This window comes from Urocitellus parryii, chromosome 9 (assembly GCF_045843805.1).
Source record: "Urocitellus parryii isolate mUroPar1 chromosome 9, mUroPar1.hap1, whole genome shotgun sequence".
Lineage (NCBI taxonomy): Eukaryota > Metazoa > Chordata > Mammalia > Rodentia > Sciuridae > Urocitellus > Urocitellus parryii.
Window position 1 is genome coordinate 132983495 of NC_135539.1, and position 24752 is coordinate 133008246.

The following is a 24752-nucleotide window of genomic DNA, read 5'->3' on the forward strand; positions in this document are numbered from 1 at the left end:
AACCCTGGGTGGGCAGCAAACTTCTGTGGTCCTGTTACCTCGCTGGGGCCTTCCAAAAGGTGACTCATGTGGTGTATCCAAAAGCCTTCCTATCACACACATACCTGTGCCCAAGGCCACAGACTAGCCCTGGAATGGGAACAGAGGGACAGTCAAGCTCTCTTGGGCTATTTCTCATGAAGGAGGATCCAAAACATTTATTAAAGTATAAAATCAAACAGACACCAAAAGAGACCGAGTCTGGAGTCCTCAGACACGACCGAGTTAGCCCCAGGAAGCACTGGACACGCGAGATTTCACTTTTCAAAGCAGAACTGGCATTTTGATTGTGGAAAATATGAAGGAAGAGAGAGCAAGCCATGGAAAAAAGGCAAACAAGAACAGGAGAAGACGTGTGGAAGAAAAGTGTGGAAAAGTGGAAGGAAAACAACTCAGGAGGGTATAGCTGGTGGGACTGAGGCTGGGAGGGGTGGGGTGGGGTCAAAGGTGAAATAATCTTTTTTTGCTGTGTTTCCCTTTAAAGTTTCACAGATGAACATCTGTTGCCTGAAGGAACTTCTTCAGAGAGAAAGTGGGACTAAAAGCTCGTAGGAGAAAAAGATTGATAAAGAGTAATGGAATCATAAAATGTTAGCAAGGAAAGACCTCAGATTCTCTAGTTCAAGGCTCACTTTACAGATGCCAAACTGAGGTCTGTAGAGATGCAGAGGTTTTGGGAGGCCACTTTTAGTGAGCAGAACCAGGGCCAGAAAGAGCCCTCTTGCCACAGTGCACCCTAGCAGGGGTTCCCTCCTCATTGCCCTGGTGACAGAGCACCATAGAGGTCACAGAATATTCAAAAGTTAAATCAAATAGCTGGACATGGAACTGGGTACCCAGTCACATAGGATCCCTCTGAGGAATCTAGGATAGTCACAGGACCAAAGCTTAAGGAAATTTTATGGGCAAAAATAAGATTGAGAAAAAAACCTTTTCATTTTGCAAAAGAAAGCCACCACCATGTTCTACCCGAAGAACTTTTGGTGGGGACTTTCTATGAAGCTTTGCTGCAAGGACCCCAGAGCCAGCTGTGCCTGGCCCTGGGTGGGGTGGGCAGTGGGTGGAAAGGGGCCAGGGACTGTGCTCACTGTGAACCACTGTTGAATCCACCAAGGGGCCCACTTCGGGGATGGCGACCGTGACGCTGGTGCTCTCAGTGGTGGCCTTGTCAGTGTTGGCCGTGATGCAGGAGAGGTCAGGCTCGCTCTGGCTGATGCCCCGGCCCACGTCCAGCTGCACGTTGCCCAGCAGGGCTTGCTCACTGCTGCCTTCCGGCTCCTGCTCGGTCAGCGCGGCATCCTTCCCCATCTCCAGCTCAGGTTGGGGCAGTACTAGGGGCGTTTCTGCCTCATCGAGGGCTCCTGCTAGCCCAGAGCCCCTGGACACCATCAGACTGTTGGTTCTGGAGAGGGAGGGAGAGGTGGCCAGAGCTGGAGGGGCCTGCTGAGCACACACAGCAGCATGCCTTCCAGCCCCACTCGGCCAGGGCCAGGTGGAGGGGCAAGCCCCGCAGGCCACATCCACTGCCTTATTCCCGACCTCCACCTGTGCCCACCCCCAGCAAAGATGCCCGAGAAGACGGGACATCGTCTTCGGGGGGTGGAGCCCATTGCCTGGGATATTCATTCACACCTTCTAAAGGGCATTTCAGCCTCATCTACCATTTTATTAAAGGGGAAACAGGCTGAGAAAGCCTCCTGTTGAAGAATTCCTTCCCCTGTCCTGTGCTACTTGCCTCTAGGCACTCTGGGGACTCATTTACCTCCTCAAGTCCTGGCCCCTGTCCTCTTCGTGGATAGTCGGTTCCTTGCCCCCGTGGCTTCCCCGGGGCTCACTGTCCTGCTCCCCCTCGGCAGGCACCCCTTCGTCCAGATTCCTCTCCTGGCTGGCAGACCTGCTGCGGGAGGTCGAGGTCGATTCTTTGCCTTCTGTTCTGACCCGGCGGTGCCGGCTACGACGCTGGCTCTGTCTGTGCCTGGCTCGGTCCTCGAAGGTCACCACAGTCTCCCCTCCCCCAGTCTCCTGCTGGGTGGGGTCACAATTCCCATGACAAGGCCTGGGCAGCCATGGTGGTTCCCGCTTGCCTAGGGACAAAGGGCTTCTCTGGTTGTCCAGGACACTGGTCAGGTCCCCTCCGTCCCCCTTGAGGGATCCCCCACGGCTGATGCGCTCCTCCTCGCACTTCTCCAGGCCCAGGCCCAGGGCCAGGCCCTCGATAGGCCTGGGCCTCCGGTAGAGGCTGGGGTGAGCATTGAGCGGGTTGAGGGGGCTCAGTGGGTTGAGGGGGTTGAGGGGGTTCATCGGCGGGGCCTCCTCCTTGTTGAGGGCCTCCTGGCTGGACATCTGCATGTGTCTCCTCAGCTGGCTGGTGCGCTGCTCCCACACGGACATATGGTGCCTGCGCCTCCGCTCCCTCCTGGCAAAGGGGAAACGGGGAGCGCCATCAGAACCCAACAGCCACAGGTCAAGGGGGGCGGCCACGGGGGCCATGAGCAAATGGCACAAGGTGGGGGAGCAAATGGGAGCGCCTCAGACCTGAGACAGGAAGCACAGAGAGATGCAAGGAGCAGAGTGGCCATGAATAGGTAGGTCAATGGACCCATGCCTCCCAGTCCAGTCCACGGTGCTCTTCCCTCCAATCCCTGTTCTGCAGTAGCCAAGGGGTAGGGGAGGGATCAGCTCTAGTACCGACTCCCACGTCCCCAGAGTCTACGAGGGCGGTTGTACAAAGGCCCTCGCTCCCTGGTTCTCCTTGGATTCAGGACATCAGCTGGAGCCCACTCCGTACCCACCAATGGCCCTGGATTCTAGGTCAGAGATTTCCTCCCCTTCGTCTCCCTTGCTTTTCCCTTAGACTGCAGCCTGGAATAGCGAGGGTGGAGACGTACCACGCTCACACACCAACAGAGGTTAAGAACAGTGGCAAGTAGATCTATGTAGCAAAAATCTTGACATTGTCCCCCCAAAGTGACAGGCCTGTGGGTCTCTTCCATAAGAGCTGATAAAACCCACAGGAGACGGTCTGCACAGAGACTACCACCAGCTCCTGCTCAAAAATCACTCCTGAGTCCTGAGCTCTGCAGCTCACAGGCCTAGAGGAGCAACCACGTGGCAGTGGGAATGCAGATGTGAGGCATGCAGAAGAGCGCACAGGAGAGGGCTCCCAGGGCAGAAGGACAGACACTCCTCACATGTCACGGGCACACGCCCACCACTGTCAAGGGGACTCATGTACCCACACACATCCTCGCCGAGGCCCACACAGATGTACACAACTGCTATGGGGGGAACACCCAGTGCTAATTACCAACACATGCCCACTCACAGGCCACACACAAGAGCAACAACGCACAGGGCCGCGTACTTGACACACGCTGACAGAAGCACACGTTGAAATGTGCAGAAGGGCACGTCCACAGGTCATGGGCATGAAACACACACACACGCCGAGGCACACGCTGACATGCACACCCACTGCCACTTTGTCCACAGCAAGGACAAAAACACATTGTCCCCACACCCACACAGAACCACTCACAAACACGCAAACCGGTACACACATACAGGTGGCTGCTGCGTGGCTCCCACATCGACATGTGGTGTCTTCTCCTTCTGTCTCTTCTGGGAAAGAAAAATGAACAGGTTCAGTTCACCCCAACCTCTAGAAAGCTCAAGCCCCAAGCCACCAGCAGATTTCTGGAGGGAGGTCAGAGTCCTCGGCCGTCTGCAGATTCGCCACAGGTGCTGTGGACTCCCCGTCTTCACCGCTCCAACCGAGTGGCAACTTTTGAGTCCTTGCTATTAGCAAATACATGGATCTCATGTTTGAAGCACACATGCAGGGACAAAGAGATCATACCAGTTCATACAGATGCTCAAATGTCATGCCCAGTGGCACTCACACCTCCACCTGCCCATCCTTCAGAGAATTTGGGCAACTTTGATGAGCAGTCCTCCCTTCTCCCTGATCATTTCCAGATAACAAAGCACATTCACATAGGTGACTCCCCTACCTGCCACTCCTATGGCAGATCCTGACTCCATCTCACAAAACATGCAGGGAATAAATGCTCCGCCATGCATACCCATGAGGCTTCAGAGCAGCCTATGGCCAAAGGCAGGGCTACCATGTGCCACCACCCACATCCTCCAAGATGCAAGTAGTGCCTCTGCATCTGCATGCATGATGCCCTGGCCAGAGGTTCAGTCTGCTCAATGGGTAAAGCACAGTATCGACTTTCTTAGTTTTATTCAGAAAAATATCTCTTCCCCACACACACTGTCCTTATAAATACAGGTTAATGGAAGGTCAGGGTGACAGAGGTGCCATCTGTGGACAGGCTGTGTGGTGAAATGAGACTGTCAGCACAGGGTCCATGCTCAGGAGGAAGACAACACATCTAGGATATCCTTAGAGCAAGTCTGCTCCAGCCCCTGGACTGCTGAACTTGGCCCAGCCCAGTGGGCCCTGCTGGACCTGGGAGGTGGGAAAATGCTGCTCCTTCCCTGAGAGAATCACCCCCAAGGCAGAACATGCTATGCGATCTAACACTGCCGCCTGCCACATCACTCATGTCCAGAGAGGAGCCTGATCCAAGGGCAGGCCTGAGGGAGAAGAGAGGCAGCTGGTGTGAGCCTCCCTTTGGGTATCTAGAGGAGGCCCAGTGCGTGTATGCACACAAGCACCCATTGATGCCAACACTGTGGTGAAGATTGTGGAGATGCGTGTAAGCACCTCCATTGAACACATCCCTCAGCATCTGCAGCCCGCATTGCCACTAGGCACAGGTTGGGTGGGGTGCCGAGAAGCACGGGCAGCAGAGGGAAATAGAACATGCACTCCAGACAGGCAGCAGGCACAGCCCGCCAGGAAAAGCACAACATCCCATCTATTTGCAAATTTTCAAATATTCAAATGCCAGCCCTCCAGAAGAATGTAAAGGTGCGAGTATATGGAAGGATTCTGTCTCACACACACACACACACACACACACACACACACACACACCAAAAAAAAAAAAAAAAGAAAAAGAAATGGACATACAAACATACACACACAGGCCAGGCCAAAGAGAAGCCAAATTCTGATTGTCACACACATCAGACACACACTTCACACTTCTTCGTCTTTCTACTCACATAGACAAAGATCCAAATTCACATTCATGCCGAAAACCACACAAAGAACTATCCGCATCTTCAAATCACGCAAATGTGACCTTGTGGGCATCCGACCATAGCCTTGTGGAACAGGAAGGGCAAAGGGCACCCTTCCCTTTTCAAAGATAGGGAAATAGAATTTCTGAAGTCGCAGTAAGTGACAGAACTAGGACCAGCACTCCGACACCTTTATTTGCCACGATGCCCTTCCCATTTTTCCTTTGCAGTCATTTGCACTTAGTTACACTACAGATCAGAAATCAGGGGTCTGGCCTGCATACCGCAGTAGGACACACCCCCTGTGGTTACCATGGCCAACAGCACACGTGTGGGAACTAGAGCCCAGGTCTTGGCTCACCTTGGAAATTTGTAGCACCTTCTATCTCACTGTGCCCTGAGGCACATGGCTCCATTCCCAGAGCCCGGTGCCTACCCACGTTTCATTCATTCTTTCTTTCCATAAATAGTGAGTTTCTACTCTGGGCCAACCACTGTCCCAAATCACATTTCTCCAAACCCACTTCTCCCCCAGGCATCCTCATGTCAGTAAATAGAGCCACCCACTCATGAGCAGCAACCAGTCCTCTCCATCCCCATTTTTATACCTGTGCATGTGTTTTAGCCCAAATTCATGAGTTCAGGGAAGGTAGGTAGAAATCACTCAAGATCCAGAGAATACTCTGAAGAGGAAGCAATTATTTGGCATTGCCTCATCCATCTTTGATGATTTTTTTTTTTCTCCCACTCACATAAGAGGGGCCAGGAGCCAGGCCTTTGCAATTTTGAACAATGCAAACAAGATGATGGTGATGTGGGACTCCCTTCCCCACACAGAACTTGGGAGTATCCCTACAAGGGGAGGCGAAGGCCAGTCAGGAGAACCTCCCACAAACACTGGGTCCTCAAGAACTCCTCCCTTACCAGCTTCAAGTAAGAGTGACAAGGTCTGGTGTCAGGATAGAGTTCTACCTCCCAGGGGCTCAGACCCACCCCATTGATGCCTTCTGGGCCACTCACACAGGCCTCATGCAGGACCAAAGCAATGACAGGCTCTGAGCCCCTCCTCCCAGACCTCTCCCTCTCACAAGGGAGAGGCCAGGCCCCTGCAGGGCCCAGGCTAAAGGCCCTAGTTCTACCTGTAGCCCTGGATCCAGGCTGAATCCTCCACTTTGTCACCTCCCCTTCTCTCCCCAATCTAGTCCACCTGGATTCTGTTCCCACCTGGCTAACAGTTCTTGTTAAATCCAAGGGTCCCTTTTCTGTCCCCATCCTAAGCGGTCCTTTAATAGCAGGTAGGGCGGCTCCTACTCCTCCTTCCCGCAGGGTTTCTCCGACAGGTTCCAGGACACAGCTTCCCTGTTCTCCCGACTCCTGGCTGCACCCCCTCAGCCTCATTTGTTGAATTTTCCGGCAGACCTGAAGCGCAGGCAGGCGCATGCTCAGCCACTGTCCTCAGCTCCTCTCTTCCCTATTCCCACTCTCCCTGGGTCATCTCACCCACACTGATGGCTTAAATACCATCTAAATGCAAATGACTTCCTCCAAATCTTTATTTTAATCCTGACTTCTCTTCTAAGCTCTAGACTCGTGTAACCAATAGCCTATCCAAACACTTAGATTCCTTAGAAGTGTCTCAAATTTAATGTGGCCAAAATGAACTTTAGATTTCCACCATCTCCAGGGGATCAGTAAATATCACCACCTTCTACCCAGCTGTTTAAGCTTCGAAACCTTAAAACCTGGGAGCCACTTTTGTTTCTTCATCTCGTCACCCTCACCCCTGCTGCATCTAATCTACCAGCTTGTCCCATTGGTTCTCACTCCAAAACACAGACCGAATGGGATTACTTCTGACTGACTCCATCGCCACTACCCGCCTCTAAGTCGCCATCACTTACTTTAAGAACCAACCCTGTTTCTCTGCCTCCACTCTTGGCCCCACAATCCATTCTCCACAGAGCAGAGTGACCTTCTGAAGTGTCAATCCTATTTCCTCATCCTCCCACAGCAAGCCCTCCAGTGGCTGCAATTAGAATAAAAGCTAAATTCCTTCACCTGGGGATTAGGTACCTTTGAGTTGGCTCCTGCCCACCTCCCTGGCATTGCCACCTCCTTCACTACACCTCAGCCATGCTGGTCCTTGCTGGGAAATACATTCTTTAAAATGTCACCCAACTGCCTTCTCTAGGTTTAGATCTCTGCTTACACACTGCCTCCCATAGAGTCCCTCTAAAGAATCTTCCCCAAACTCTTGCCTTACGACCTGTTCTGCTCACTTTGCCACACTTACTGCTGTCTGAAATGTGCAGGTTTATTATCATTCTCCACGAGAACAGAAACTTCCGTCCTGTGTTCTGCTGCGTTCTCAGGAATATTCCTGGCATGGGGGAGGCACGTTCCTACAATCCATCATTTTATGAGTTGATGGACTGGCTTTGGTACAGTAGATGCCCAGGGTCAGGAGAGGGGGCGGTGGACTCACTCGATGGAAGGCATGTTAGGCGCGGACATCGGGCTCACTTCCTTGGCCTTCTGCAGTGCATGCTTCTGGTTGAAGGCCTCCTCTTCTTCCTGTTCATCCTAGACATAAAACAGAGATGGCTTTGCTTTGGATCCCCATGAAGGAGAGAAGCTTCCTCTAGGTGTCCCCAGAGGGCATTCTGAAGAACAGGAGAAGTGGGCAAGCCAAGGAAGAGGGTGAACAAGGCAGCCTGAGGTGAAGCAGCATTAGAGACCTGATGACTAGAGACCAGGCCTCTTAGGAGCCAGGAGGCTCACAGGCCCCACAGGGCCAGAAATGCTCCTTTTCCCCCTACACCCAGCCCCCCATAAGCTGCTCAGGAGACCTATAAACATCCACTCCTCCCTGAGCCCTTAGCAGAGCTGGCCCAGGCTACAGAGGTCAGCGGCAAGAGGTGACACTTCTCAGATGTCCTGCAGTGTTTAGATATGACAGAGCAGAGTTCTTTCCCGCAGAGCCCCCCTAAAACAAGCATTGAGGCCTGGCACCCCATCACGGCAACTTCCCTGCATAGCTAATTGGCTCCACCCTGGGTTCTTCTCAGGCAGAGATTTCATTTCCTCACCTGTATTCCTGCTCATAAATGATGACATCAAGGAAAATTATTTCAGGTAGAGTGACTAGAAGCATCAAGAACACACACATCTCCCTAGCATCCTATGGTTTCCACACACATTCTTTCACCTGATCCTTGGGGTAATGCTGTGAGGCCCACAGAGGATATATACCATTCCCATCTTTACATAGGAGGAAAAGGATGCTCTAGAAATCAGGAGTCTAGCCAAAGCTAGAACAGCCAGTAAGTGCCAGGTGTGGGGTTCAAACCCAGCGTTCAGATACTATTGGTGGTATCCTTCCTACCATACCAGGCAGATAAGACCCTCAAGCAATGGAAGGAGAGCAAGCAACACTTCAGAGAATATAAGGGGAAAGCTGAACAAAGTTACCAGCATGCTCTGTGCCTCTTCCCCAAACAAATTTGCATTGTGTGGGGAGAAGAGTTTTCACTTATCTCCTTAGACCTCCCCTCTGCAATTTGGAGAGAAGAGGAGGAGGAAAGAAAGAAAGAGCTCTTGAGAAATGTAGTGTCTCGCTTCATTGACACTGTCTCAGAATAACCATGGCCATTGGAATACCCCAGCAGCAAGAACTTCCTTACCCCACTCCTCTCACACCCAAACCTAAACCTTAAAGGTTAGGTTGCATGATGGAGGTCACACTCACAGATCACTGTAGAAGAGGTGCAGTTTAAAATCCAGAGCTCTAGAATTTCCCCTGACTGTTCATGTCATAATCCTGGAAAGGACCCCTTTGAGGACTCACAGAATGAGTTGTTTCCTATAGCCCATGAGACCCCCAGGCTGGTCTGGACTTAGCAATAGCAAACTCAGTGAAAGGGAACCATGCTTCCTGTATGAATATGTCACTTTCCAACTGTCCAGAAGCTTCCAGAAGAGGTCTCCCTGGTAGGTTCAGTCATGCAATGCAGACTTCCTGAGAGTTCCTAGGGCCAGGGGACCCCCCAATGGTGCTAGAAAACCATCCGATTCCCAGAGGCTTACCTTGGTCAGCTCCTGAGCGTTGGCCAGATTATCCACAGCAATGGCCAAGAATACGTTCAGTAGTGTGTCTGGGGTTATGGGTTAAGGATAAGTGAGAAAAGCAAAAGCCTTGGCAAGTCTGTGAGGCCACCTCTCCGTCTAACCCTCCTGGACACTGGCAGGAGAAGATGCTAGGGTCTGTGGGGTGGTGGTGTGGGGAAATGCTGTGCCATGCTGTTGGAAGGAGAAAGAGGATATGTCTTTCCTCCTTTTGTATATCTTCTGTTTACAAAGGACCAAGAATGTCTGAAGCAAACCACCTAGGAGGCCCCGTGGGGCGAGGAGGCCTCCAGACGACGGTGCCCGACTCACAGCAATAAATGGCAAGAAAGAGAATCACAGAACAAGACGAGCAGACAGCTGAGGGCAGGAGCTCATTTCTCCTTCCTGGGAGGCTTGAACTGAACCCCGCCTGGACCAATGGGCATTATTCTGTCCCTACAGATGAAAGGAAATGAGATCCCACATCCCTGTCACCGAGCAACTCTCAATAATGGTACCCTAAAACTTGCTTCTCTTTCTTCTTGTTCAGGTCCTAGGAGGCTTCCATGGTTCATTTAACAAAATGTCACAGCACAGACACGATTCGTTATGAAATCCACTTCTATTCCACGCTCTAGCCCCTGAATCCCCAATTTTCTGTCTTCAAGACCCAAGTGTTGCAGAACATAAAATGGATTCTTGCATAAAAGGCCAACTCTGGCTATCCTCAGAATAACAGGAAAAATTAAGGTGCCACTGTGACAACCTGGCCTTCCATCTTTGTGACTCATTTTGTAGCTTTCTTTTTAAGAATTTCTCATGTTTATAGTCTTCTCTGATCTCTAGAAGTTTTCAGGGCAAAAAACTTAAAGTATTTCTTTTTCACAAGACTGTAGAAAATGCAGAACTACAGCCATGGCTCTCCCTTTTGGCAATACTAATCCCAGTTCAAGGCAAGTTCCATTCCCCCAGGTTATCTAATCATCACATGGTAGTTTGCAGTTTTTAAGGTATAGTCAAATAATTATCTTATTCCATATTCACTATGAACAGAGGCGATATTGTTATTTTCCCTTGAGATGTGAAAACCAAAAACTCTAAATGACTTTTCCAAGGCCACACACCTGCCAGCAGGATAGCTGGGATTCAAACTTAAATCTTCCTGGTCTAGATCTTTTAACCAGATATAAGCTTTGGAGCTAGAGGATTTTGTTTCTAATCTTACTTCACAATTTAGCTGTTGCTTGACCCCATCAGGTCATTTCTCTTCTCCTTATAAAGCAAGGATTAGATGAAATGTGCCCGTATGGCACAGAGTGTAAGGCCTCACATACAGACAGCATAAATTCAATAAATATTAGCTATGCTGAATAGCAAGCACATCCCTGAAAACTTACAGAGTTCAGAGGAAGATTATAAACTAAAGAAATGTATAAAAAGAAAGCTGCCCAGGGAGTCACACAAAAATAACAGTTATGTTATTTTATAATGTTATTAATGCTCAGTATTAGCATTAATTAGCATGAGTAATATTAATCATAATACTAATATTTTTAAAATTTTACTATGTGGCAGACTTTTTATATTATCATTTAATTAATTCATTAGTATTAAATCCATCCATTATTTCAGCCTACAATGATCTTTGTCCTTTTGTATTGTGTTCATTCAGAGTCTCTCCAACCATTCAACATGATGGACATGTTTGTGACTATTTGAGCAGACTGTGCATTTAGATAATTCTGTCTCGGGTTTGTATTCTTTACAGAACTAGCACACGAGTTCTCAAAGACCAGAATCCATATTTCCTCTAGTACACCAAGCAATGTTTGTGACCTTTCTCCTTGCCCACCCAAGCTCTACCATGTCTACCACCACACCCTCCTCAGGTGCTGGTCCAGGAAGGTGTCAGTACAGAGAAGAGCATCTCAAAAGGATACAGTTTCCAAACAAGGTGAGCACAATGAAGTAGATGGCTGACCACATGCCGGAGCTGACCCCACCCTGGGAGCGGATCCCATTGTACATCACCTCATTCCAGTCCTCCCCTGTCAGGATCTACACAGAGCAAAGGACAGGCCCATCAGGACTTTGGGCCAGTGCAAAGGGCAAATCCTAAGACTGGATCTTTTCCATCTACCTCCTTGCTTGGTCTGCCTACTGGGGGTGAGGTCAATCCTATGAATAATCCTAAACATTCTTTTGTTTTACAAGAGAATTTTGGGCATGGAAAATGGAAGGAAATCAAAACGAATGGTTCTATTCCTCCGACTACAGAGTGATTCCCAGCTCCAGCTCAGGCAGGCCCCGTGGGACTCACATAGATCAGGTGGACTGATCAATACCTGATTGTTTCTAGAGCCGACAACACTTAGTTCCAGAGACAGTAGCATTATTGAAGAGAGCCTCATGGGCTCCAGTTTAGCCTCAGATTTTTAAGTAGTGTTTCTCTTTATCTGAAAGAATCTAACATGCTATCAATGTTGATAGCATTTTTTTTTTTGAAGGGAACATGGAAAAAAAAAAAAAAAAACCTCTTTAAATGATCACGTGGATTAGAAGATGCTCCAGATTTCAGGCAACCACAAATGTGATTTGACTGAATGTGTCCAACTCTGTGTCATGCAAACTCGGACATAGGGAGACGACACTGAGGTGAGCATAATAGAATTCTTTTGTTATGGGTTAAAAACCAAGCCACAGAAATCCAAGGGATTGTGGTATTGTTTAAAAAGAAGAGTACCCTCTTCCCTGGGAGGGGCCTGGAGAGGAAAAACAGGAGTCTCCCACCCTCTAAGACATTGTCGTCCCTCATGTGGAGCCTAAGTGACACAGCATTTCTAGATTATCAACCTCATACCTGGAACACAGTCATGATGGCTGCAGGAAAGGTATCAAAATTTGCAGAAGGAGTACCATCATTAAAGTTAAACCTGAAAAGGAGATTTGGAGAGGAAAATGCAATGGGAATCTCGTGTACCACATTCTCCCAAGATCACAGCTTCACCACTTTTCTCCTTTCTCCACATCTCCCCTTTCCCCTACTTTACCCCATCCCATGTGCCTTATGAAGATGGTAGCAGTGACTTGTATTGATGAACTATGCACTTTGAAAGGTGTGGTTAATAAGACAGGATTTGGGCCGATTGTCAATTACAAGACTCCCTGTTGTACACTTCAGGGACAGTTCCAAAAGCATAGGTCCCCAGAACAAGCACCCCTACAGTGTGAAGGGCTAAAAGCAGAGACATTGGTCCCATATGTGCACTGTGCTGTTTTCAGTCCGTGAACCAGAGCAAATGAGACGGTAGCGGGTTGATGGAATCAATGACCCTGGACTTCAGAGGAAAGGCACTTGGCACTTACCTGCCTCCAAACAGTTGCATTCCTAGCAGCGCAAAGACAACGATGAAGAGGAAGAGGAGGAAGAGCAAGCTGATGATAGACTTCATGGAGCTCATCAAGGAGACCACCAGATTGCGGAGGGAAGCCCAGTACCTAGAAAACCCAGACAGGGTCACAGCTGTGGACACTGGATATCGAGTCATCCCCAAGTCCAGGTCAGCATCTGACTGAGGGTCTATAAAATAGGCTGTACTTGGAGAGTTCCAGGAAGAGAAGATGGCAGCAGCGCATCGCCCCCTGGGGGAATGCAGCACCAGAGCTGGCACCATAGATATCTGCCTAGTCTATCTTTGGAGAAGGAGGAGGAACTGGAAAATGGAGTAGGGGGAACGGGGAAGGGAAATCTGTGGTCCGGAAAAAAAAAAAGAAGGCTGGAAAGAAACTTAATAAGGCAGAAAAAGGCCCTACTGGGAGTCCAAATTCTCATTACTTACTTGGTTATTTTAAATATTCTTAGAAGCCGGAGCGCTCGCAAGACACTGATTCCGAAAGATGTACCAGGTCTGAAGATAGCCCAGACCACTTCAAAGATGCTGCCCACTGTGACCTAAGAGGCAAACCCAGCAGTGAGGGGAGAAGAGAAGCATTCTGGTATTGAGCACACAATCAACAGCTCCCTCTGGGCTATGGAGAATTTAAGACTCTGTTCCCCAACCGGGCCTACCTCCAATCGGGCTACTAATATTTGAAAGTACCAGAGAAAAATACGACTCTGCCACTCACCTCTCAGTGCCCTAAGTTGCCCAGGTTGGCCTCCAATTTGAGATTCTCTGTCCCGAGTAGCTGGGATTACCAGTATGGCCCAATGTGTCCATCTTGGGAACCAGTTTGAATCAGTACAGATTATGTGCCGATTTAGAAATCTCAGAGGGTCCCTGTTCTCTCATCATTCTAGAGTTTAGTGTTAACAAGAATGTTCTGGTCCCATTATGTTAAATATCTTTTAGTCACTGAGGACCCACATACCCCAGTGTGACAATGATTATTTACATAGGGTTGGATTGTTATAGAAAGAAGCAATTACAAATTAACACTTCAATTTATTGTTTTAGTTCCATATTGATTGTCTACTATATTAGTCACTGTGCTGAGAAAAATAATAAATTAATCCTTACAGCAATGCTGAAAAGTTCGTACACGAGAAAACCAAGGTTAAAATGGTCTCTCGCTAACTGTTATGCCTGCGAATTGCCTGTACTCAGAACCATATGTTCCAAGTGAAAATGTAGATTGAGAAGAGCTTGAAATCCTTAGCACCTAACTAAGCTTTGGCAGAAAAAGAAGTAGGTTTGGCAGAAAGAGGAGGGGTTCAGGAACCCAAAGTTCTGTGACCTCATTCTTCTGCTCACAGGGTGTGCAGACCTGTGGAACTCTGCGTAAAAAGGGGGAGTGCCAACTCCCCTCACCCAGGAGGGCATACAGGACTCCCCCGATCCCTGCAGGAGCAAAACACAGTGTGAACGTTTTAGAGATTGCTGGTGGGACGCTGCACACCTAGAAGTTAGGTAGAAAGTAAACAGCTGATTAAAATGTTCTATGGGGGGATTTGCGAATAAAAGCACGTGTGTGTGTGTGTGTTTACATGAGGGTCTATCTGGATAATTATGCTAATTTTAACAGAAATAGAAGAAAAACCCAAATATATAACCTTTGCTTTCTCACAGAACTACCTCTAGAATTATGTCCTTTGTCCTTCTCTCCCAGACTTCCCCAAGATAATAAGTGGTTCAAGATTCTGGCTCTGGGTAGCTTTGTAAAATTTCATTGAGCTATATGCTTAGTATTATGTGTTACACATCAACACAAACACGAAAAACCAAAGAGTTTTAAAAACCAAAACAAACCCTGGCACGGCCAGGATCTGTTCACTTCTAAACTCACTCTAGCTCCTCTTATCCATTCTCCTTTTGCAAATTCTGACTTCAATGGGTCATGCTGAGCAGTGGAGCAAGTTGCTTATCTAAAACCACAGCATGGCAACACAAAGCAGAAAGACAGGCAGGCTTCCGAGGACTTACCCCAAAATCAAAGCAGTTGAATGAGGAGTGGAAATAAAGGCGAGGCCCCATGCCGTACATTTTCAGGGACATCTCCAAGAGAAACAGTCCCAGAAACAAAAACTCTGCATAGTCTGAAAGTGTTAAAAGGAAGAGCATTATGAACTCCCGCTTTTACCCCGTATACAAATTGCTGTATCACATCAGTTTCCCTTCCATTGATTGACATATTGCCTTTCTAGTGTCTGATGTATTCTGCTGTCAACCATGTAATATGATGTATTAAGAACTATGTAATGTTATGAACGACCAATTAAAAAAAAAAAAAGGAAGAGCATTTGGTCATAGATGGTGTGGGGTCTTGCACACTCCAACTAACACCACCACGCCCGCCAGAGGAGCCCACGACAACACACTCTAGGGACTTTCATTGGCTGTGTTAGGATAACTGGACACTCGCTGAGCCTGGATGGGTTCCAGGCTTTGTTCTTTTTCAAGAAGTAGGTTTCTCATTGGTCTTTGAGTGGAGGATGATCTCAGAAGAGAAGTAAAGAACTTTATCATGGCTTAGATGGAAGAATTGGACTTGCCCTCCCACCACCCACCTGTAAGTAACTCCTGGACTCAGTTGTACCCAGTGGCAGTCTTACCCAGGGCTGACCTTTTGGTCCATGTGAAGTATCTATTGCCCGAAGAACTTTCTCCCTGGGACTTTTGTAATAGGAAGTACTTTCACCATTGAGTCTCCTCAAGATATTCCACAAAGGTCTCCTAATACATACCCCAGGTTAACCCATCCTGTTAACTAATCGGCAAGGATTTGTTTACCTAATTCCATAAGAACCAAATTCTGGGAGCAGCTGTACGACAGCCTAGCCCCTCGAAGATGACTCTGGTCTCCCTCACAGTATAAAGGCACAGAACCTTGGGCCGACGGGAGGCTGTCAGGCTGTCCATGCTTTGCTCTCATTCCTGTCCCAATCACCTGCCCTCAGGAGGGGCCAAGCAGTCACCCTTCACTTACAGAGGAGGTGAGTGAGCCACTGCGGCTGGTTGTGATGGACAATGGCCACACAGGCAGTGTTGAGTGCCACCAGGCTCAGGACGATCCAGTAAAACACCTGGGATTTAACCATGTGGCGAATAGAGATGCGCAGAAGCCTTTCCTTGTGCCGGAAATAGGAGGCCCCGTCTACTTTTGTGCTCTTGATACTGGCTCGAGCGAGAGGCGTACCTAAGCGGGGGAAACGAGGAGGAAGAATGAGGCTGCGAAACCTCCTGGGATCACCCTCCACAGCCAGGAGGCAGCCAAAGGGCAAGGTGGGCAGCTTGAGTCCCAGGGCAAGGTGACCGCCACATTGCAGGCCTGGGAAATCCCTATGTTACAGGCTAAGTAATTTCCACGGGCACAGACCCTGTTTTTCCTCTCCAAGACTCAGGCCTAGAAAATCAAAAGACTCCCCGGCAGGACAGCAGGCAAACACCCAGTGTCTTGAATCCTAATGGGATCTTGTCTGTTTGTAAAAGATTGGGCTTCTCTCTGCTCTTTCCTTTTAAATATGCTTCAGACACCGGAATCCTTCTGCTGCATTTGTGATATTGCTGCTACTTGTGACAGAAAGCTTTGTAAGTCTCTTCTGCTTTTAAGGATGGAGTGAGATCCTGCCCTTTTCTGGGAGGAAAAACCTGCCATTGGCCAGAATCTGTAAGAGAACCTGGGATTGAACTTCAGAAATACCAAAGGGTTGTTAAGAGGAATTAGTTTAAATTTCACATGATGGAAGGAAGGAAGTGCTACTACGGTTAAGGAAATGACTAAGTTCTCACGTCTGGGTCACTAGAAGCAATAGGTAGATTCTCAACATCCTGAACACGGGATGAGTATCCCTTATCTTAAATTTTTGGGACCAGAAGCATCTCAGGGTTCAGATTTTCTCAGTGGAATATTTCCTACACATCATGCGATATCTTGGGGATGGGACCCACATCTAAACACAGGATTCATTTATGTTTCGTATACGCCTTACCTACGTAGCCTGGAGATAATTTTATACAATATTCTTAACAATTTTTACAAGAAACAAAATTCCATGGTGTAGAATTTTCCACTTGTGGCACCATATCATTGCTCAAGAAGGTTCACACTTCTGAATTTTGGATCAGGGATGCTCAGCCTGTATCCCAAAACGGGTTCTCAGAAGCACACCCAGGAGAGAGAGGATACCTTGGCAAATGAGACACAAGGGCCACACTTGGAGAACCCTAAACTCCGCATTTCACATAAACAGCATTCCCTGCTCCTTTTCCTTTTCTTTTTCCTCCAATTAAATCACTGCCATCTAGATCCGATTCCCACACTTTCCCTTAATTATATCCCTAAGTTCTGGATCCTGTGGGTTCTTTTCCTCCTTGTGGTTCTTCTCAAAAGACAGGATCTTCATTTTCATGGGAGATCCAGAGAAGTAAAAGAAGATCTGACTGGATCACTCACCCACAGAAGAGATATCAACGCAGTGCTCATCGCTGGAGTCTCGGGTCATGGCCTCCGTCCGGCTCCTTTTGATGGTTGCCCTTCGAAGCACTACGCCAGGGAAGGGGAAGGCCAGTGAGAGGCCACAAGTACACCCAGATCATCCTGGACAAAACTTTGAGGGCTGTAGGCAAGAGGCCTTATGCAAGGACCCTGTGACACAGGCGTCTGCCTTTAGTATTGGAGCCAGGGTGACAGAAATGGAGACTGTCTACAGAACCATGAGGGCTACGCTCGCTCGCGCCTGCTGAAACTCAAGAGCTCCGGAATCCTCGCTAGAGCTAGTGTAAACGCACTAGGTGAACAGACACTCCGAATCTACGTGTTCTGGCTCTTCATAAATAACGCCACTTCCCGGTAATGAAAGTGGTCCCAAGATGATCCCCACAAATCTTAAAACAAGATCCCTTTCTATACCACTGGTTGGATGATGGTCTTTGCACTGCACAACACCAATCACATGCCCTGGAACAAAGCAACTCTGGGGTTTCATTCTCATCACTTTAAAAGGCATTTAAATCTGTGACTCAATTCCCTTCATTTTAAAGCATGAGGGGTTTTATTACAGAGAGACTCGCGCCTCAAATCCCAGCGCGCCCCTCTTCTCTTTCTTTCTCTTCTTTTGATCAAGAGAGATTGCCGCCTCAGAAGAGGGGCAAAGGCAAACGGAGCAGGGTGTTGGAACACTTCCTTACCTTCCAGGGCTGACGTCCCAGCATTTTTATTTTCTTCAGCGAGCATGACTTCCTCTAGATGGAAAAAAAGAAACGGTTTAGTAAATGCTCTGTTAATGCCACATTATGGTGCAAAATGGAGATGCCTTGGGGACAGCGCTGGCTCAAGGCAACAGGGTTCAGAGTCTGTCACATGTGCCGGCACAGAAGAGCCCGAGTGCCACCCAGGAGCACAGGGTGCACAGAACAGGAAGGGGTCTCAGTGAGGGGCAGCCTGGGGTTTGAAAAATTCAGCCCTGTTCCCGATACCCTCTCAGGGGCACACCATGAGTGGTGAGAGGAGGTGGTCTTTTTAACTACATCCTCGAAGTTGATGGAAAAAAAAAAGTCCCTTTTTTTTCCCTTCTATACTTGTTTCTTTCTCTTCAAATCTCTTAAACCCTTTTCTAGTAATGGAATCATCCTTATTTCTTTTGTCGATGTCCCTTAGGCTGTGACACCTACCTACTCACCCAGAGGTGAGACCACGTTCTAGCTGTGCCCTGTCCATGTCTCTTAGGACGGGACGAAGAAAGAGGCCTAAAGGTCCCAGAGAGGGGAGCGAGACTTGTGGGCTGCTTTCTCGTGGCCCACCATCTCTGTCTTGCCTTGGATGCGCAGAGCTTGAGCCAAAGAAGATTGGGCCCATTGTGAATTTACCCCAGGATATAATAATAAATATTTGGTTTTCATCTCCAGCTCCTGGCACAAAGCGCTCTCTTCTATGCTAACGAGGTGACTCACGGCAGGCAAAGGGAACCTGGATGGCTGGTGGACAGAAAAACCAACCATATGATTAGAGAATTGGAACTTTAGTGTCTTCCCATCTCCACATCTGGGGAGGGAAAGGCGCTGGAGATCAAGTTCAATCAATAGTGGCCAGTGATGTAAGCATTAAGCACTTAATACACTTAGCATGCCCATGTAGTGAGGTCTCCATAAAACCCCCAGACCAATGGTTTAGGAAGTTTCTTGGTTGGGTGAAAACATCCATCTGCAGGGAGGGTGGTGAGCACCCTCCTCAAAACACAGCTTGCCTCACAGATTGCAATTCCCAAGTTGAGCCCTTTATAAGAAATTTTAGCAAGTTGTTGAACTTGTCAGGAGTGGAGGCAAGGATCATGGGACTTTCAAATATACAGTCAGGGAGAAATGTAGGTCACCTGTGTCCCTTCTTTCCAGCATATGGAGTGGAGACAGTCTAGAGGGACTGTCTAACCTGTGGGGTCTATGCTAGCTTTGGGCGATGTTGAAGATCAAAGTTCAACCAAATTCTTGAGACACCCATTTGGTGTTGGAAAAATGAAGAATCAGTTGGTATTGTTTGCTGGTGAGCAGTCCTGTATTCCAGAGATGGGACATTATCTGAGGAATACTCGTTTCCTCAGATTGCAATAAACCTCACTAGCATCCCTACAGGAAGTACCGATAAAATAGCCCTTCTGACCCAAATCTGGTGGACTCCCGAGAGCCTTCCTGGCAGTGAGATGCATGAGTTTTGATCTCTCCCCTCCTCAACACCTAGGACAGAGAGCCGGAAGCCTTGCCAATCATACCCCAAATCCCAGCTGCTGGGAATTCTAAGCAGACCCTAATAAACAATAGTTTAATTTAAGTACTTGTAACAAGTAACTTGTAAAAGGACAAGTAGGAGAGGGTACAGCCATTACCATAACTCCACCTGAATATAAAACAGAATATATAATATATTTCCCGGGGAAGCGAACATTTTGAGACTTGGACCTTACTATGCAGGATGGCCATTATGCAAGTCATAAATGTTTAGCTTTCTTTCTTAAGTGCAGCCTCTGGCGAAACACTAAGCTAACAGGCTAAGTGTTATGGTGGGGTGCACCTCCATGCACGCATATTTAGCCTTTTAATGCCATTTATAGCACATGTTATGTGGAGGGCACCACTTTAAAATTAGGTCCTTATTAAAACACCTCATAGCCCCATTAATTACCTTAGCCAGAGAGTCAGTTTTGCTCTGCAGCAGAATCTTGCTTTAAGATGGGAAGATCCGAGAACCTCCAGGCAGAGGGGAGGTGTGGGGAGTGCTGAGGATCTCTGGGAAGCGCTTGAGGGCTCTGGATGTGCTGAAACCACCCCTCCCCCACCAATGCCTCTTGCCAAGTTCTCTTTCGAACTGGAGTTGTCTTTCCAGGGAAATGTAACCCATATGTCTCTGATTCACTCACGCTCCATTTGTAAAGGGAAGGGCCAGGAAGCACAACTTGACGTCACAGTGCCGTCTTTTTTCTTAGAAGGAGGAGAGTGCTGGGTTTGCTAACTGGAAGAAAGGGAAGCCCTGGAATTTTGCAGGTATCTGAGAAGCAGCACAGCCACAAAAGAATGGCGCACCCTGCCACCTGACCCTGCGTGGGATCACTGTCATGGCTGGGAAGGTTCTTTTCTGGGTCTGCTGCCAGCTCACTCAGCAGTCTGTCAGATGGCTCCTCCACCAAGGACGCCAAGGACAGTGGGGAATGTCAAGCTGCCTGCCTGGCCTCGAGGCAAATCTGCAAGCCCTCCAGTGGGCGAGGCCGAGTTACCATTCTGGCAAGAGGCAGGCGAGGTTCATATTCACCTCACCCCCAAACAGCCTTGGTGGGGACAGGGCGAAACGGAAGTAGAGTCCACACGCACAGCTCATGCTTCTAGAAACAAGGAAATGTGCATGTCCTGAACCAGAATGTTTATCTGAATTTCAATCATACATGCCCTCTCTCAGCCCTTATAATCAAAAGTTGACTCCAGAACATAAAGAGAGCTTTTGCGCCTTAGTGTGTAACAGTGGCATCCCACAGCTCCCAGGAAGACTAAAGTGAAGGCAACCCAGGATCACAATTTCCCCACATAAGCTCATCTATGGTATAATTTCTTACTAGGAATAGAGAAAGAAGCTGACTGTCATCATGTGTATATTTTTTTTATTTAAAAATATCACTTTTTCTGAAAGAAAATGAAGATCTATAACTGATAGAATCCAACCTTCAAAGTAATAATGAAAGCAAATGAATTCTTTTCGTGGACAGATAGAGGATGATTGATGAGTTGAGCCACAGTCAGACTGGAATCTGGTGGCTCTGGGTATTGATGAAATCATGACAGGTTTGGGCCGATCCTCAGAGCTGGGACTTGGCCATTCTGAGAGCTAGGCCATGGGATGAGAAGTGGTCACAGCTCAGGCCTTAGTAAAACACCTCTTTCTATTCTCCCCTTACCTGGATGGCTGCAACGTGCTCATTAAAATCTTAAGTCAGCATGGCAGTGCTGTGCTCAGTCAAGTCCAAAGCTCTTACCATGGCTCCTAAGGTCCTATGGGACTGCTGCCCACCCCTGACTGTCCCCACTGCGCTTCCTAACACCCTTCCCTTGTTCACTTGTGCCACTCCAGGTACGCTGCTGGCTCTGTCCCACAATAGGGAGTTGGCCCTGATATACTCCTCTGCATCTTCCTGGGGCCCATTTCTTCATCTTCTTTAAGTCTTGACACAAACGGGCCTATCCTAACCCCTCTATAGGATCACAGCACATCCTAGGCCTCTAGCCCTACCTTCTCCCACTGCTCCTACAAAAGGAGGGCTCAGGCCCTGACCCACCAACTCCATTTGTCCCGACTCTCTTTTCTTTCTGCAGTTGACTTGGAAACCAGGAACAATAGGTCTGATAGATAAGCATCTTGATAACAAGGAACTGAACCTACCCCAAGCAATGGTGAGTGCATAGAACAGAGAACCCCATGAGGAGATTGCTCCCCTGAGAGGAAGCAGTCACCCCATAAAGGAACCATGGCTGACCTTCTAAGTAAGAGCCATCATCCACCATGGTAACCGAATAGCCCCCTCAGGCAATGATGGCTTTCCTGGAGTTCACAGGAAATCCACCAGACCATGGCCTGACCAAGGTGACCTCTTCCACCAGCGACTCAAAATCCCGTCATTCTAGCCCCCAACCCTTGCCTTGTTCTCATTTTCTATAAAGACTCAAAGTTCCCATTAGACCCTTGAAGATAGATCTTAGATGATTGAACTTCTATTATCTGTTCTCAATGTGACCACACTGATTAAAGCTTTTTCAACCCACTTCAGAACCACTCATCTCTTTGATTGACATATTGGGATGGGTGGCCAAGCCTGAACCCGATTTGTTGGGACTCTTGGAACCAAGGCCTTTGCCCTAAAACTCTGGTCACAGTATCCTCTTCAAGTTTATCTTTTTTTTTTTTTTTATTACTTTCTTTCCCCAACTAGAGGAGAATGAACTCCACCAGATATGAATTTTGGGGTCCATTTGGCTCATCATTGCCAAGTTCCTGAGAAAGGGCCTGGCACAAAGTAGGTGCTCAATATATGTTTGCTAAAGGTATCGATTGTTAGTAACAAGAAGAAGAGTATAAAAAAATCACCAACCCAAATGCAGCTCTAGGACTGAGTTATGTTAGGTTTTACTCAGTTCACCTTGTTAACTGCCTACCTCATGAACAATAGTTAGTACAAGAACAGGGACAATCAGACCCCAGAGGAAGAAAATGGTACCAGCAGGGAACCCAAATTGCTCACCAGGCACCCAGAGCATCTCTCTGCTCTAGCTAGGCTGCCCCTTGAATGAAGCTATTGGAAGCATCAGGAGGGGCAGGTGCCAATGGCTGTGCCACCTGCCCCAGCCCCTCCAGCCCTCACCTGCTTTGTCTATCCAGGCCCGGTAGCCATTCAGCTCCCGCTCTATCTGTTGCTGACGCCGAAGTTTCATGAACGCTCTTCGGTTCTCCACTCTCTCCCTCTCTTTGGCAAATTCCCTGTGGACAAAAAGGGCCAGATTCACTGGGTTTGGACACCACCATGGCAAACAGAAAGGGTGATCAAGTATTTCTGTACACCTCACATCCGCATCCCCTTTTCCCAAGCTGCAATGTGATCTTCTTCAAGGTTTAAACAGGAGTCAGCCTCATTCAGCCTTCCTCACACAGGAGACCTGCCCAGATTGGTGGCATACCAATCAGGACCACACCCGCCGCTTGTTCTATTTTTAATTTTTTTTTTTTAGTTGTCCCAAGGACCTTTATTTCTTTATATGTGGTGCTAAGGATGGAACCCAGTACCTCACACATGCTAGGCAAACGCTCTACCACTGAGCCACAACCCCAGCCCTACTTACTTTATTTTGAAAGGGTCTTTCTTAGTCATGTGACAAACTAGGTTTAAAAATACAACATTCCATCTCTTCAGGTAGAATGAAAGCCCTTCACCCTCTCAAGGACATAGCTGTCCTTGGTGTTTTTGATAACAACACTGACTGATATATATGATGATGATTCAGTCCGTAGAAGGTTTCTCCTACCCATTAACTCCTTTTACCCTCACAAGCATCCTCTGAAGCAGGCACGATTAAAATTATCATTTAAGAGATGTAGAAGTCAAGACTTGGGTGAAATAGCCTGTTGGAATTTGAACCTTAACCATAATGCTCTGCTACTTTTGGGGTCCAGTACGTTGTGGTGCTCAATAAGGGATGCCACTGAAGACCAATGACACTGTTGGGGGCTTAAGGGTTAAAGAGGGATGGTGTCATTTAAATAAGAGAGGTACAGGATGGGTACCCAGCAGAAAGACAATGGGGAGGTCCAGTGGGGCAGAGGGAACAGAGCCACCCCTGAGAATGAAAGGACCAAAGCCCCCGTGAGAACAAGAATTCTCTGGGAAGAGGATCGAATTCCGTAGGTGAGGAAATGGGATGAACAAACAGTCCTTCATGTTTGGATTCCTACAGAAATCCCCCCAGCAAACCCCCTACCAGCTGGACTGCCTGCTTGCCTCTGTAGGGCTTTCCACCATGGCCAGGTGTTCTACTGACCTGGAAGTTGTCCCGCTTATTCAAGGGATCCCCAGAAATAAAGAGGCACAACCTGAAAATGAGGGAGTCCAGCTGCACAAATTGCTGCACAAATGTTACTCACCATGGCTATTTCTTGAGGTTTGGAAGTAATATGATCCAAAGATATTTTAAAAAGATGACTCTAATAGCTGTGAGATGTGTGAAGTGGAAAGGGAGACAGGGGGTCTAGGGACCACGTAGGTGCTGGGGCAGTAGTCCAGGCAGGGAAGGATGAGGTCCTGAATTAGGGTAGGGTGGATTCAAGTGCCCTTTTGAAGCTAGAACCTAGAGAACAGTGGCACTAACTGGACAGGAGGATTGGAAAGACACTGTGGGTCCTACAAGATCCTCCCTCCTCTCCAAGGAGGAAGAAATGAACCAGAGGCTGAGGCGAGCACCCCAGTCACAATGCTGGGGAAGAGGCGAGGTCAGCCTATCGGATACTGGGGGACTTGCAGATGTCTGCGTCTCACCTGGCCCTCCTGCCCAGGTAGGGCTGGCTTCGGCGAGAAAGGGAAGTGTTTATGATGGCGAGTCAACCGGAGGGTGTGGGGACAGGACACATTCTTCTGTGTGTGGCTGCAGATTCAGGGGGTTCTACGTAAGGTGTCAATGTGGGGAGGGAAGGAGAGTGTCAAAATGAAGAGTAACTGGGGCCAGGAATGTCAGGGTAACAGTCAAGCCCTGGGATGCCTCCTGTTCTCCCCTTATCTGGATTTCAGGCATTTGTAACAAGGGTTGGGGAGGTTCACGGTGTCACCAAAGTTCTGACATTTGCCTTACTGCTTCTTTCCAATCCTCCTGTCCAGTTAGTGCCACTGTTCTCTAGGTTCTAGCTTCAAAAGGGCACTTGAATCCACCCTACCCTAATTCAGGACCTCATCCTTCCCTGCCTGGACTACTGCCCCAGCACCTACGTGGTCCCTC

General features: G+C 48.3%; 1 protein-coding gene across 3 annotated transcripts in view; it reads right to left on the minus strand.

Annotated features, from left to right (window-relative positions):
* Cacna1e (calcium voltage-gated channel subunit alpha1 E) overlaps positions 1-24752 on the minus strand; it is a 301352-nt gene that overhangs the window by 67070 nt on the left and 209530 nt on the right. For 2 of the 3 annotated variants that reach the window (XM_026392834.2, XM_026392832.2), the window contains exons 8-21: positions 22634-22749; positions 17931-17984; positions 17197-17286; positions 15730-15939; positions 14727-14839; positions 13143-13255; positions 12670-12801; positions 12164-12236; positions 11244-11361; positions 9283-9350; positions 7682-7779; positions 3604-3660; positions 1802-2455; positions 1128-1441 (exon numbers count right to left, since the gene is read on the minus strand). In XM_026392834.2, the coding sequence (XP_026248619.2) occupies positions 1128-1441; positions 1802-2455; positions 3604-3660; positions 7682-7779; positions 9283-9350; positions 11244-11361; positions 12164-12236; positions 12670-12801; positions 13143-13255; positions 14727-14839; positions 15730-15939; positions 17197-17286; positions 17931-17984; positions 22634-22749 (2210 nt within the window). The remainder of the gene's footprint in view (positions 1-1127; positions 1442-1801; positions 2456-3603; positions 3661-7681; positions 7780-9282; positions 9351-11243; positions 11362-12163; positions 12237-12669; positions 12802-13142; positions 13256-14726; positions 14840-15729; positions 15940-17196; positions 17287-17930; positions 17985-22633; positions 22750-24752) is intronic. The other variant, XM_026392836.2, reaches the window with a different exon arrangement.